The sequence below is a fragment of the Anomaloglossus baeobatrachus genome, chromosome 6 (genome assembly GCF_048569485.1).
Source record: "Anomaloglossus baeobatrachus isolate aAnoBae1 chromosome 6, aAnoBae1.hap1, whole genome shotgun sequence".
Taxonomy (NCBI): Eukaryota; Metazoa; Chordata; class Amphibia; order Anura; family Aromobatidae; genus Anomaloglossus; species Anomaloglossus baeobatrachus.
The window spans coordinates 26,793,271-26,808,690 of NC_134358.1; the positions used below are offsets into that span (position 1 = coordinate 26,793,271).

The 15,420-nt window shown below is 46.5% G+C and overlaps 1 protein-coding gene across 1 annotated transcript in view; it reads left to right on the plus strand.

Moving 5' to 3' along the window:
* Positions 1-12,430, plus strand: part of COL22A1 (collagen type XXII alpha 1 chain) — a 515,443-nt gene extending 503,013 nt beyond the window's left edge. Inside the window, exons 61-64 of the mRNA XM_075316011.1 lie at positions 690-756; positions 5,614-5,796; positions 6,613-6,690; positions 9,647-12,430. Of these exons, the coding sequence (XP_075172126.1) occupies positions 690-756; positions 5,614-5,796; positions 6,613-6,690; positions 9,647-9,834 (516 nt within the window). The 3' untranslated portion in view covers positions 9,835-12,430. The remainder of the gene's footprint in view (positions 1-689; positions 757-5,613; positions 5,797-6,612; positions 6,691-9,646) is intronic.
* Positions 12,431-15,420: the final 2,990 nt, after the last annotated feature.

Sequence of the window (15,420 nt, forward strand, 5' to 3'; positions counted from 1 at the left end):
TGCGTGTGCGTGTGCGTGCGTGTGTGTGTGTGTGTGTGTGTGTGTGTGTATATGTATGTGCGTGTGTGTGTGTGTGTGTTTGATAAGAAAATCATCTGACAGCTAAAGATGTGTTTCCCACTCCTATATTTTTTAAACTAAAAAAAAAGAAATCACTGTACTCACCACCCGATTCTCCATGGCTCCACCATAGCGCTGTCCCCACATGGCTCCCCCATTCTCCTCCTTGGTTCCTCAACGTGTATCCGTGTATCCATTACAGCCAATCAGTGCTAACAGTGGTTGACATCCGGTTTTAGCACCAAGGAAGGAGGTCATGGTGTTATTTTTCCAAAATGTGAACTGAAATATCCCTTTGCCATGTCTGCTAATAACTGAGAACAGACTTCTGCACAAGATCTACTGCCCAAGAAAATGTGATAAACCAAGGCTGGACCCCTTCTCTCTCCAAGGACTCTATTGTAGCTGCCAATTTTTACATATGCCTTGGATTTATTTTATTGGTTGATACTTTATCCAAAGGTCAGGTCTCATGCTCCTGCACCTTTTTTCCTTGAAACGTGGACTAAGAAACTGTGACCCTTGTCGTTAATCAAATCTTTCCTAATCACGTAATCGTTTTTAATGGTTTTCATGCAGCTCTAAAATTTTATGAGTGTTGAAAAAAAGTATTTTCTGGTTCCTTTTAGGGAGATACACCTTCAATAGATACTTTAAGGAGATTAATTCAAGAAGAATTGGGAAAACAACTTGAAGGTAGGTAAAATAAAAAATAAAAATTCAGTAAAGGCCGCTTTACACACTGCGGTATCGGTCCCGATATCGCTAGTGTGGGTACCTGCCCCCATCTGTTGTGCGACACGGTCAAATCGCTGCCCGTGCCGCACAACATCGCCCAGATCCGTCACACATACTTACCTGCCCGGCGACGTCGCTGTGACCGGCGAACCGTCTCCTTTCTAAGCGGGTGGTCCGTGCGGCGTCACAGCGACGTCACTGAGCGGCTGCCCAATAGAAGCGGAGGGGCGGAGATGAGCGGGACGTAACATCCCGCCCACCTCCTTCCTTCCGCATTGTGGCCGGGAGGCAGGTAAGGAGAGGTTCCTCGTTCCTGCGGTGTCACACGGAGCGATGTGTGCTGCTGCAGTAACGATAATTGAGAATGGACCCCCATGTCACCAATGAGCAATTTTGCACGTTTTTGCGACGATGCAAAATCGCTCATCGGTGTCACACGCAACAACATCGCTAATGCGGCCGGATGTGCGTCACCAATTCCGTGACCCCAACGACTCAGCATTAGCGATATCGTAGCATGTAAAGCCCCCTCAAGTCTTTCTTGAGGGCTATATATTTAATCAATATTAATAAATATTAATAAATATCGCCTCCAAAATCATAGGAAGCTCCTGAGTGAAGAGTTTGGACACATCACTGTTGGGTTTTATGTATCTTAACCAAAAATGTTCACTTCTTCGGTTTTCCTACACCGATATTAACGTCAGACTGCAAACCAAATCAGATCAGTCCCTAAAGCAAACTCATAGATTAGTCAATTTCAGACCCCAATCTAAACTTACAAATTTAATGTTAGTCCCAGAAAGACCCATGAACTAAGTTTAGACCTTAGACCAGATCCTTTAACCCCTTCAGCCTCTAGGCACTTTCCGTTTTTGCGTTTTTGTTTTTTGCTCCCCTTCTTCCGAGAGCCGTAACTTTTTTATTTTTCCGTCAATCTCGCCATATGAGGGTTTGTTTTTTTGCAGGACAAGTTGTACTTTTAAATGAAACCATAAGTTTTACCATATAGTGTACTGGAAAACAGCAAAAAAATTCCAAGTGTGGAAAAACTGCAAAAAAAAGGGTGATGGCACAATAGTTTTTGGGATGTTTTATTCACGGTGTTCACTATATGGTAAAACTGATGTGTGGGTATGATGCCTGAGGTCGGTGCGAGTTTGTAGACACCAAACATGTATAGGTTTACTTGTATCTAAGGGGTTAAAACAAATTCACAAGCTTGTCCAATAAAAGTGGCGCACGTTTTGCGCAATTTTCCGAAATCCGTAGAGTTCTCATTTTTTGGGATCTATGGCTCAGTGACGGCTTGTTTTTTGCGTCTCGAGCTGTCGTTTCTAATGGTACCATTTTTGCGCAGATACTACGTTTTGATCGCCTGTTATTGCATTTTGTGTAAAACTTGCGGCGACCAAAAAACGTAATTTCGCCGTTTGGAATTTTTTTTTCCACTATGCCATTTACCAATCAGATTAATTGATTTTATATTTTGATAGATCGGGTATTTCTGAATGCGGCAATATCAAATATGTGTATATTTGTTTATTTTTTAACCCTTTAATTTTCAATGGGGGGAATGGGGGGTGATTTGAACTTTTAGGTTTTTTTTTTAGTTTTTTATTTTTTAAAACTTTTTTTTTACTTTTTTTTTTTATTTTACTAGTCTCCCTAGGGGGCTATAGTGATCAGCAATCCGATCGCTCTTATCTATCTGCTGATCACAGCTACACAGCTGTAAACAGCAGATTCAGTCACTTCCTGTTTCTCGCTGCTCCCGGCCGAGGGAAAACGAAAGTGAAACTTCATAGCTGCAGGCGTCATCACATGACCCTGTGCTACGATGGCAACCGGGGGCGGGGCTTAACGGGACACGCTCCATGACGGATATATCCGTCCATGGTTGTGAAGGGGTTAAATCCAGGGCCTAATGCATGTGTGTTGGGGAAGGTGGTTGTCACATGTGACAGACAGTCATGTGTTTTCGGGCCATAGAAGGTCACAGCGTTTCGCTGCACAAAATGTTCCCTGACTTTCCATTGTTCCTGCTGTCAGTATTCATTGGTATAGGTAGCCTTCCTGCTGGATTCATTCCTTCCCATTTTGGACCCAGCAGAAGCTCGCCTTCTACTCAGCTGCTGATCATCAGTACACACTTGGTGTTTAAATACCCTTCCCTTCCTTAGACTGGTGCTGGTTATATTCTTTAGTTCAATCAAGCCTTAGTTGCAAGCAGGTGGCTCGTACTCCACTGTGGTATTGTTGCTGAAAACTTTGCTGAACTTCCACCTGTTTGATCTGTAGATAAGTTGTTCATGCTTTTTCCCCTGTGTGTCTTCCTTCTGTCATCTACAGTGGTTAGTGGGGTTGATGAAGAGCTCATCGCACCCTTTCCCTATTTAGGGCCCAGCACTAGGGATACCTATGGTCAGGTATCCAGCTCGGCGCATGGGTGCGGAAGCTACCTAGGGTGGTGAAGGACCCAAGGGACCAGCAGTAGTTTCAGTCAGGGGTCACCATCTTCCCTTTCCCTAGACTCAGGGTTTCCCTTCCCCTCCCTTTCGCCGTGTGCTTGGTACTTCCCCGTACTTAGCATGATAGTGGCACAGAGGTAGTTTTCCTGGTCCAAAGAAAATTCCTAGGAGAGAAAAATTTTAAAAGAAGAGAAAACTTTTGACAAGATGCCTGGATATCTGGGCAACCACCAGTTTGAACTCCATTGACGTCAACATGATGCTAATATTTGATCCTGTGCGGTAGAGTAGAGATGCACCGGCGCCATGACCTACAACTCTGTCCTGTAGACCACTTGAGGCTGAAGGCCTGAGACCTAAAATATGTTAGCGTCTTGGGACAGACTGTGTAATTACATCACTATATTGCACCATAGGGGGGTTTGCACAGAGTTGGCCACCTTCCTTTTGAAAGGAGCACTAATTTTTAAGCTGGCGCTGAGGGGGCAATTTCTAACATGGAGCAGACACTCAGGGAGCATTCTTACTTGGTTTGCAGATACAATCCTTGCCTTGTTTCAGGTGCTGTACCACAGTTGTAAAGATATGCAGAGCACCAATGTTAAGATTAGGCCACTAAATATAATGAAACCTCACCCCAGACCTACTTGCTCCCATCTTGGAGAGCTGCACTGGGTCCTGATGGCATTCATCATCAGAAGGTAGTGTGCAGTAGTAGGAAATCTCTCAGCTCTGGATGTAATCAGGACCCAGTTGTAACGGCAGTCTGGACAGGGACTACAGACACAAAATGGTTAACCCGAACTAGGGCAAGCCACCTACTAAGCAGGATCCCAAAGTACCCTGAAATACTTTAACCCCTATACAGGGATCTGGATTTACTGCAAGATCCAGGGGTTTGCTGCCTAAGGAAAGGCTGTAGTCCAGAGACGGGGATAGTCGCCAGGCAGGGTCAAAACCAGGAAGTCAGCAAGGTACAAAGTCAGAAGGCAGGAGGAATGTCAAGGAAACAGGCTGAGGTCAAAACCAAGATGTCAGGCGAAGTATAGGATCAGCAGGCAGGAGGAACATCAGGAGAACAGGCCGAGGTCAAAAACGGGACAAAACAACAAGGTGTGCACAGTACCAGTAAAGGGTGTAGCTCTAGAGAAACACAGGGTTATATCTGGCAAAGAACAGCAGACCACTGAACATATAAAAAGGGTGTGGTGCCCTCCAATTGGCTGGAGAGAGAGTTGATAACTTCAGCTGGAAGGCACACAACCCTACAGTCAGCCATTGGTACTGCAAGTCCCAGCCAGATCAAGCTTGGTGCATGGGCGGCGACTGCACCTTCCAGAGCTACTAGAACTGATTCTTCCCCTATCACCAGCACCGCCTGCAGTGGGTATGTAAGGGGTGGGCAGACCCCTTACAAGGAGGTGCAGTGTTTCCCCCTGAAGATACCTCCGCTGGGGTAGACAAAGCTGTTAATGTTTTATGTTTATACTGTACTTTATTGCACTGTATAGATGGGTTTCCCTAGTGGCCGGGTGGGACGGCTGTCCCCATAGAAACAGGGCAAGAAAAAGGAGGAGCCGGCAGCAGCAGAGGAAGGTAGAGGGAAGGAGTGAGAACTTGGTGGCAGTCGAGTCCGGGACAGGGGAGAAGAACAGAGGGGGCAGGGTGTGGAAGCTTGTTGGACAGCTAACGAAGAAAAAGGGAAAGAAGAGAGTGTCCTCTATGGTGAAGCAGGGTTGGGTGGGTCAAGCCTGTAGTAGCCGGAGTGGGAGCCCAGGTGAAGTGGAGTAGCCGGGCACAGCCCCATGAGAGGAGACGACAAGAGGAGTTTTCCCCCCCAGCAGAGGTTGTGAATCGACGCTATCAAATTGTTGCCGTTTTTGTGAAGATACGTGCAATAAATATGCCTTCTGGTTCATCTGATCTCCGTCTGCAGAGTCTTTCTACGTCTGCCAGCATTCTCTGCACCACCACACTCTGCCCCACCAAGCAATCCCCTGTCCCAATAGTGACAGCGGAGCCGGGGGTTAGCCTGAGAGAAAAAGGGGACACGACTACAATCCCCGAGGCACCCCCGGCACCCCGTTACAGGTATATGGTGGCACCTTGTGACTGGGGCAGAAGTCGCATAAGCAGACCCTGGTGGAGATGTGACACCGATGCAGCGATACCGGGAGTGGAAAAAAAGTTCATAGTGTAGGAGACAACAGATGATTTTTTGTATTGCAATACCGCTTCTGAGGGGCAATCAGACCTAACTGCAGTGACATCTGATTGGTCGTTATATATTTGAGAAATGTCTACACGTAATGATTATAAATATTTTTTTTCCATTATCTTTCAGCTAAATTATCCTACCTCATGTCTCAGATGCAGCCAGCTCACATTAAATCGTCCCAGGGAAGACCGGGACCACCAGGAACTCCTGGTAAAGATGGAAATGATGGAAGACCAGGTGCACCAGGAGAACCAGGGATGCCTGGGCCTATGGGACCAGAGGGGTCTTCCGGACCTATAGGTCCAAAAGGTTTGAGGGGATAAACCTGGTTTTTATATATTGAATATCTTCTTTATGCATGTATGATATTTAACCCCTTCATGACCGATGGCGTATATTTCTGTCATCGGCCGTGTTCCTGCCTCTGATGGGGGCTCACACGCTGAGCTGGCATCTACCCATGCACATCATGGTTGATTTACTCAGCCATAAAGGCTGTAAAGTCAAATACTCCTTCCCACAGCAGCATTCATTCCTTTCTACAGACATCTCTTTGTTTTCATGGGCAGCTCTTGTAGCAGGAATGGTAATGAGTCTAGTATTTGGTGATCCACCACGCTTTGCCATTGACTCATCTAGAGTCAAGATCCCACCAGTCGGCTGCCCAGTTTATCCCTGTGGTTGGTTTGCAGACCAATGAGAGGATGAATTTGGCATCCAATGGGGGTACGCGCCACCCTATATAAAAGTATTTCAGCTCCGGTATGCCTATGCTGGAATGAGCCTTTGTATGATGAGCTGTCCTCTTCTCGGTAAGCCATTGATGCCTTTCTCGATTTTATCATTGGAAAGTCTCTTTACTCTTTTTCTAAATGTCCATGGCTGATTCCCAGGCCTTGAACCCTGCAATCTCCTGGCTATGCTTTGGAACAAGATTTTATTGTCCTCACCTCTCTGGTTCTCACATCTTATTGTGGCATCACTTCCCTCAACCCACTCCACCGACTATCAGCTACTCCAGGGGCTTCTGCAGCGAGTGACTAGTCCCTTTTTGAGTTTATGATACAGACATTAGGTTTTCAGGTCCTGATATGTAATTTCTTTGTCATTGTGTGTATTTCACAGGAGAAAGAGGAACTAAAGGTGAAAAAGGAGAACACGGAGTCGGTCAGAGAGGTGAAATGGGCCCACCAGGAATTCCAGGTATTTTGATAATTATGTGTGTAGTAATTGTGTTGGATTATTTTGTCCTCGTATCTTATATGGTGATACTCCTAAACATTTCTGGCTGCTCCTTATTTAATATTTAATGGTTCTGCCCTGATCCAATGCTAAATTTGATTGTCCCAAGTCCTCCATGAACAAGTCTACAAGCTCCAGCCCTTAAACCTTTTAGGCTTTGGGACACTAAACCACAATCGTATCATTATGTAGCTAGGGTTAGTGTGGTTGGCAAGGCTAACTCAAAAAAAGGGACAAGCGAGGGCTATAGGGTTTACTGAAGACAAACCCAAGATTCTCTTTGGGCATCAGGTACGAGAGCATTGAGCAGAAGAATGTTGGCTTCACCTGCGCAATGTGCATACACCTGATGTTGTCATGGACCATACGTTACAAACACATCCAATCCCTAATTCTACACCAAGCGATAGGCATGTTAGAAACACCAAATCCCAACGACACAAAAACATTTTAATGGTGTATAATCCTAAAACTTAGTGACAAGTTGCCTTTCGGAGGTAGGCAAGAACCTTAGCTTCTGAAAGTATTCACAGCACTACGATTGTGTCACAATTAAAAATTTCTTTTGAAATCTTACCAAAGAGAAGTGGTCCTTATAAAAGAAAGTCACACTTACTGCTAAGAATCCTCCACTTTGCCAGCACTGATGCTCTTTGTTGGGACTGGAAGTGATGATGTCCCTTAAGGTCCAGTCACACTAAGCAACTTACCAGCGATCCCAACAACGATAGGGATCGCTGGTAAGTTGCTAGGAGGTTGCTGGTGAGATGTCACACTGCGACGCTCCAGCGATCCCACCAGCAACCTGACCTGGCAGGGATCGCTGGAGCGTCGCTACACGAGTTGCTGGTGAGCTCACCAGCAACCAGTGACAAGCCCCCAGCGCCGCATGGAAGATGCTGCGCTTGGTAACTAAGGTAAATATCGGGTAACCAACCCGATATTTACCTTGGTTACCAGCGCACGGAGCTACACGTGCAGAGAGCAGGGAGCAGCGCACACTGAGCGCTGGCTCCCTGCTCTCCTAGTTACAGCACACATCGGGTTAATTACCCGATGTGTGCTGCAGCTAAATGTGCACAGAGCAGGGAGCAGCGCACACTGCTTAGCGCTGGCTCCCTGCTCTCCTAGCTACAGCACACATCGGGTTAATTAACCCGATGTGTCCTGCAGCTACATGTGCACAGAGCAGGAGCCGGCACTGACAGTGAGAGCGGCGGAGGCTGGTAACAAAGGTAAATATCGGGTAACCAAGGACAGGGCTTCTTGGTTACCCGATGTTTACTGTGGTTACCAGCCTCCGCAGAAGCCGGCTCCTGCTGCCTGCACATTTAGTTGTTGCTGTCTCGCTGTCACACACAGCGATCTGTGCTTCACAGCGGGACAGCAACAACTAAAAAATGGCCCAGGACATTCAGCAACAACCAACGACCTCACAGCAGGGGCCAGGTTGTTGCTGGATGTCACACACAGCAACATCGCTAGCAACGTCACAAAAGTTGTTCGTTAGCAGCGATGTTGCTAGCGATGTTGCTTAGTGTGACGGGGTCTTAAGGTCTGTAGCTGTAGCTGATCAGTAGCCTCCAAGGTCAGGTGATTGGTGATTAGGACGACAACATTTCTGAATAGAGAATAGAAGCATTGATAGATTCTAATTTGTATTTAAAGGGTTGTCCACTACTTTAACATGGATGGCCTATCCTTAGGATAGGTCATCAATGTCTCATAGAAATCATTGAATCATAGAATGGTAGAGTTGGAAGGGACCTCAAGGGCCATCGGGTCCAACCCCCTGCGAGCGCAGGCTTTCCTAAATCATCCCAGCTATATGTTTATCCAGTTTCCACTTGAAGATTTCCATTGATGGAGAGCTCACTACCTCCCGTGGTCTCCTGTTCCACTCCCTGACTACCCTCACTGTCAGAAAGTTTTTCCTAATGTCTAATCTGAATCTCCTTCCTTCAAGTTTCATTCCATTGCTTCTTGTACTTCCTTGTGCTAATGAGAATAGGGTAGTTCCCTCTGCACTGTGACCTTTCAGATACTTGTAGACCGCAATTAAGTCTTCTCTCAGCCTTCTCTTTTTCAAACTAAACATCCCTATTTCTTTTAGCTGTTCTTCATATGACATGGTTTGCAGACCTTCTACCATCTTGTAGACAAACAGCTGGACCCCGGCCGATCAGACATTGATGACCTATCCTAAGGATAGGCCATCAGTGTTAGGGGTACTTTGCACGCTGCGACATCGCTAGCCGATGCTAGCGATGCCGAGCACGATAGTACCCGCCCCCGTCGCAGATGCAATATTGTGTGATAGCGAACATTATCGCTACGGCAGCTTCACACGCACTTACCTGGCCGTGACGTCGCAGGCGGCCAATAAAAACGGAGAGGCGGAGATGAGCGGGACATAAACATCCTGCCCACCTCCTTCCTTCCGCATAGCCGGTGGAGGCAGGTAGGAGATGTTCCTCGCTCCTGCGGCTTCACACACAGCGATGTGTGCTTCCGCAGGAACGAGGAACAACATCGTACCGACATAATGGAAATGACCGACGCTACACAGATCGCCGAGTTACGACGCTTTTGCGATCGTTTATCGGCGCATCTAAGCTTTACACGTTGCGACATCGTTACTGGCACCGGATGCGCGTCACTTTCGATTTGACCCCGACGATATCGCAGTAGCGATGTCGCAACGTGCAAAGTACCCCTTAAAGTAGTGGACAACCTGTTTCAGGATTGACACAGTTTAGCTAGAGTGCCATGACCTCTTTATCACTGCCAATGGCCACTGTAGGACCTTATTGATCCTACAGAAAAGCTGCCCTAGTTCTTGATTTTGTCCACTCATGCTGAAGGTCAACTTGTGTATCCACAGTAGAAGTAACTTATAAATTATCTTTCTTCTTAGGTGTTCCTGGAGAACCTGGATATGCCAAAGATGGACTCCCTGGAACTCCGGGTCCTCAGGGTGAACCAGGGTTGCCTGGATCAATTGGCCCTCAAGGACCACCTGGAATAAACGGACAATGTGACCCATCACAATGTGCCTATTTTGCCAGCTTAGGGTCTAGACCTGGTAGCGTCAAAGGAACTTAATTTAAGGACATCCAAGAAGACCCAAAGGGAGTGACTGAAACTTGAATTTTTTGCTGGTTTAAACAACCTTCCAAAATGAAGGGTATTACTAATGCTCAATGCACACCAAGGAGATTCCGACTGGGGGGAAAACAAATCCAGTTTCAATTTTTTTTTCTTCTCATTTTTGAGGGTTGAAACCAATGATTACTGCCGGTCGGTCAAGGCTTTTTTTTTTGTGTTTTTACATTACGTGTGTCATTTATATATTCTTATTTAAAAGAAGGAGTTGTGCTTTGAAAGTACACGATATTCTTTGGAAATATTTCAAAGGAGATGACGTCCAAAGGAAATTCAGATACAACAGCTCTCATGTAAATCACCAAATCACCTGCTCCTGGTAAAAGAAGTCGCCCAAGGGCAACGTTCCCTAAAATACAACAGCTAGCCCTCATTGGGGAAGACCACTACAAAGCCTGCACAGAGCTTCACTGTCCCTAACATACCTTCTATAAACTATAGGATAATGGCCCATAGCTCATGCCGGTTCATTTAGGTTCCCTTGTAACCACTTGTGACCACCTTTTTTAGTACATGGTTGCCACATCGTAATGAAGTAAAAAGTTCAACCTACTTAGAAAACATAATATAATGAAGCAAAAACACAAAATCTACAGAATAAACAGAAAACAAAAAAAAGACAAAATGGAAAAAAAGCTGAAAAATAAAAAGACTAAAGAAAAGCAAGAAAAAAATAAGCAAGAGGGAAAAAAGGAATAGAAAAGACAATAAGTGGTGTGCCTAAAGTAAAGATTTTGGAAGACAATTGGAGAGAAAAAAGAGAAATACCTGAAAAGAAAAAGGTTTTGGATAAGAAAAGTAAAAAAAGATGTGTTAAAATATATTCACAGTTTTGGGTGGAAAGCAGAAAGAGTTGCGCAACTTCGACAATAATTGGTTTAGGTTTACGAACTTGTACTTGTTCTTCTTGGTGGCCCTAAAACAGAAGATGGCACCATGCTTTGATCAGGTCCTCGAAGAGTAATATATAGTATTTTACTATTACTGATACGTATTTCACATGGGTTTCCTAGTATTATATCACTACAAGGTAAATATATTGTGTATGTGGAGGCTGCAAGCTTACAGGACTAGCATAGCCCATAATAATGTTGGGTCCCCAAAAAGCTGTTCATTTCATCCAGTAGGATTTCATTACTAAAGCCCAAAGGCTCATAATTGCAGATGAGAGGAGCAGATACTTCTTTTTTCCAGTACAACCAATTAACCATGTCTAGTCTGTGACATTAAGGTGTGTAGGGTGGCTACTTGCCGTATCCTCTCCTCGAGGGTTACCCCCAACTTTCGTGAATTTTCTTTTTTTGAAATTATTGACTGATTACTATTTAGTTTTTAAGCCACACATGAATGCCCATTCAATTCTCGGGCGTCCATTTGTGGAAAAGTTTCAGAGCCATCTTAGAATACAACACAAAATCTAAAACGGACCCTCGAGCTATCATGAGTCGTCTACAAGACCGGTATCTCTGTGGCACCAGGGCCCGATTGAAGCTGCTATCTCTGCACCTCCTCTAAAAACACCTCTGAACAGACCGCTATGAGTTAAGGAATATAGCGTGTCCTCTAAGACACATAATGACATGATTAAAGCCCCTCTATCATCTTGATGCCTTGATGTCAGAAGGGCCAAGATGGACGTTATTATTCTTTAAAGTACTTCTTGCCTAAAGTCTTTGGATCAAGAAAAATCTGGGATGTGAAGCCATCTGTTGCTTCTGATTGGCTGAGGAGTAGAGATGAGCGAACCCGTGGAAGTTCGGTTCGGCGGGTTGATCCGGTCTTTAGGTAAAGTTCGGTTTGGGACACGGACTTGACCTGAACCCCAATGAAAGTCACTAATTGGACAGTTTTTGGTTTCCGCCCACATGCAGCCAGCCATAAACAGATGACTTCCATGGGTGGGCAGGATATTTCCATTTTTTTTTTTTGGTTCACGCTACATCCGATGACACTGTTCAATCCCAAACTCTGGTTTTTTTTGTAAAGGCTGTGTTCGGTCTGAACACTGAACCTTGGGTACACTCATCTCGACTGAGGCTTATTCGGGGGTGGTACTTTCTATTTGCATATATTATGTAAAAAATAAGGAAAGTAGCTCCGGGGTCATTATCGGGGGTGAATGTACCCACCAGCTCTTTAAGGGCCCGTCCAAGCGACAGTTGGCTTTAGGCTGTCATTTCATCCAGTAGTATAGTAATCATTTATAGTAAAGCCCAATGGCTGATACAGGGGAACCGGACATCAGGTCAGCTTTTGTTGGGGTATATACATTTACGTCTTTATGTTGTCGCTTTATAATAAAATGTATTTTGCTGAAGATAAATTATTTGTTCATAAATGGAGACGATATCACTGAATTCAGAATACTGCGATTGATGGACTGACCTTCCATTACATTGGTGCTAGTTTTCCATTCTGTAGCTTTAAGAAGTTTTAGGTTTCTTTACCATCAAAGCTTCCTTTACCTGGCATATAAATTATGTGACTTTCTCAGAAAAGCAACTTTTACGTATTTAAAAAAAATATATATATTGTATTGACATAAATACTTTTCTGTTAAATTCGGCTTTTGGATTTTTTTTATTAAGATATTTGGGGTTTTTTTGCTATGCATTAATTTATCATAACGTACTGTGCAAAACATTTAGGAAGGTGGGAAAAAAGTTGTTATTGAAACTCCAAGAAGGAAAAGTTGTGGAATTCTGGAATTCGCAGGATTGATAGATATGCTACCGGATGACGTGCATTTACGAAGCCGCAGATCAGGGTGGACACACTGGCCGAGAGCATCGACATAGCGGGCTACAAGATACATGGAACCGCAAGGACTTGGACAACAGACTACGCTCGACCGTAAACTAAAAAGTGAAGCAAGACACATTGGAAGACACAAATTCACGAGGGAATTTGTAGGGGAAAATGTCAGGTATGAAGCAGCACATAGATGAAGGTTTCCGGAGCGCCCAGCACCTTGCAATGTAATGTGAACAGTCTCAAATAACAGTATGTACTGCTACCGTGCATAGTTGAGTCACTTGTCTGTATTTCATGTGGAAGGTATGGCCACAATTCCATGAAGACTAGGGATGAGCAAACCCTTAAGGGGGCTTTACACGCTGCGACATCGCTAATGCGGAGTCGTTGGGGTCACACAATTTGTGACGCACATCCGGCCGCATTAGCGATGTTGCTGCGTGTGACACCGATGAGCGATTTTCCATCGTTGCAAAAATGTGCAAAATCGCTCATCGGTGACATGGGGGTCCATTCTCGATTATCGTTACTGCAGCAGTAACGATGTAGTTCGTCACTCCTGCGGCAGCACACATCGCTCCATGTGACGCCGCAGGAACGAGGAAGCTCTCCTTACCTGCCTCCCGGCCGCTATGAGGAAGGAAGCAGGTGGGCGGGATGTTCCGGCCACTCATCTCCGCCCCTCCGCTTCTATTGGGCGGCCGCTCAGTGACGTCGCTGTGACGCCGCACGGACCGCCCCCTTAGAAAGGAGGCGGTTCGCCGGTCACAGCGACGTCGCCGGGCAGGTATGTGTGATGGGTCTGCGCGATGTTGTGCGGCACGGGCAGCGATTTCCCCGTGTCGCACAACAGGTGGGGGCGTGTGTTACGAGGGGGACCCGGGGAAGCGTGCCAAGATGGGGAATGGACAGCTTCCGCCGGTCAAGGTCCACTGTGCGGTGTAAGGGACCGCTGCTATGGTGGGTGAAGAGTGAGCGGGTTGCTGCTAGCGATCGTCTGGAATGTCACAGACGATCTATGTACACCGGTCTGCCCTAACCCGTGTGGGTTGTATGGCAGGGATCACACGGCTCGGTGTACCTGTTGCACGGGGAAGCACAGAGGTGCCCACGCACGTGTGCCAGTGGAAGTCACGAGAATATGGCACGAGGGTAGCACAGAGGTGCCCACGCACGTGTGCTTTCAATAACCAGGTGAGTCCAGTGGAGACTCGAGGAGCTCACCTGGGACAGGAACACGGCCTGTAGAAGGAGCTACTGCCGGAGCAGCAAGGCAGGGACACGGCCTGCAAACCAGGTGCTGCCTAAGCAGCAAGGGCCAAGCCCACAGAAGAAGATAATGCCTGAGCAGTGGCGTGGCAGCACGCTGCCAGACATCCAAACATAGAAGGACGGTCGCGCGCCGCCATGATGGCAGGAGGAGCTTTTAAGGAGGTGTAGCTCCAGCCAAGGGCGGGCGCGAGGCGGAGATGACGGACTTGACCCAATCAGGATCCACGACATCCCAGCCTGGCCAGTCAGGATTCACCACGTCACCAGCCTTGTCATCAAGCCGTGTGACGTCAGTGGGCGAATCAGGATCCACCAAGCATAGCACATGCTCACCCTCCTGCCTCTGGGAAATAGAGGCGGGATCCTCGGTCTCACAATGTGTAGAGATAACGGGAGTCTCACTGCTTCCCTGAGCAGCAAATCTCTGCACATTGCGCAACCTCACAGACCTTCGAGGCTGCTGAGCAGGAGGAGCTGTGGCAGGCAAGGAATGGGAGACCGCCTCATTTCTTGCAACAGGAGTACCACTAGGTGTCACCCTTGTGCTGCCTCTCTGAGGAGGTTTCTCCTGCACTCTGCGCAGTCTGGCAGACCTTCGGCGCTGCGGAGCAGGAGCGCTCGTGGCAGGCAAGGAGACTGTCTCATTCCTTGCCACAGGAGAGCCACGAGGTGTAACAGGCGTGTACCCACGCTAGCGATATCGGGACCGATATCGCAGCGTGTAAAGTAGCCTTAACTGTAAATTACATTGTCCATACCGGACACCGTGTGTACGGTGCTGAACACCTAACACAGACTTTTGACTGTTTGGGTTTGTCACCCGAATAAAGCTTGTTCAAAGGTTGTAGAGCAGCCAATCAGCAAGCTTTTAGGATGTGGGCACTTCCGGAGTCATCACAGCCATACCAAGTATTGGCATAGCTGTGACTGGGCAGGGAAATCACTGTAAAAGAAAAAAGGAAGCAAAATGGTTAAAGCAGCACCTACTTACCAGGCTCCGCAGCATCATTACACCTGATGCATATTCACTTCTTCCCCTGCCCACCATCAGTGACAGCATCTGTGATTGGCTGCAGTCAGACTGTCTGCGTTCCTGATTGGTTGTCCTCACAGAGGCTGTCTGTCTGCCCGAGTAAAGTGTAAAAAGAAATAATTTAAAAAATGATGTACCGTGCCCCATATATAGATACCCAGTGCAGATAAAGCGTATGGCTACAGGCTCCATGTGCTTATCTTGGCTGTGTATAAAAATAAGAGGGACCCTAAGCGGCTTTTTTAAACTATTTAAAAATTGGTGTGCGGTTCTCCCAACTTGGATACTCAGCCATGATAAAGCAGACAGCTGGGGGCTGGTATTCCCAGGCTGGGGAGGCCCAAGGTTAGGGGTGTAGATGGGTGTAGCTGATCCAACTGGCTGTTGTCCATTCTGAACTGATGGCACAATGGCGGTGTTTCAAGCTACATATAAAAATGATGATTACCACCTGCTTGGTATAATTG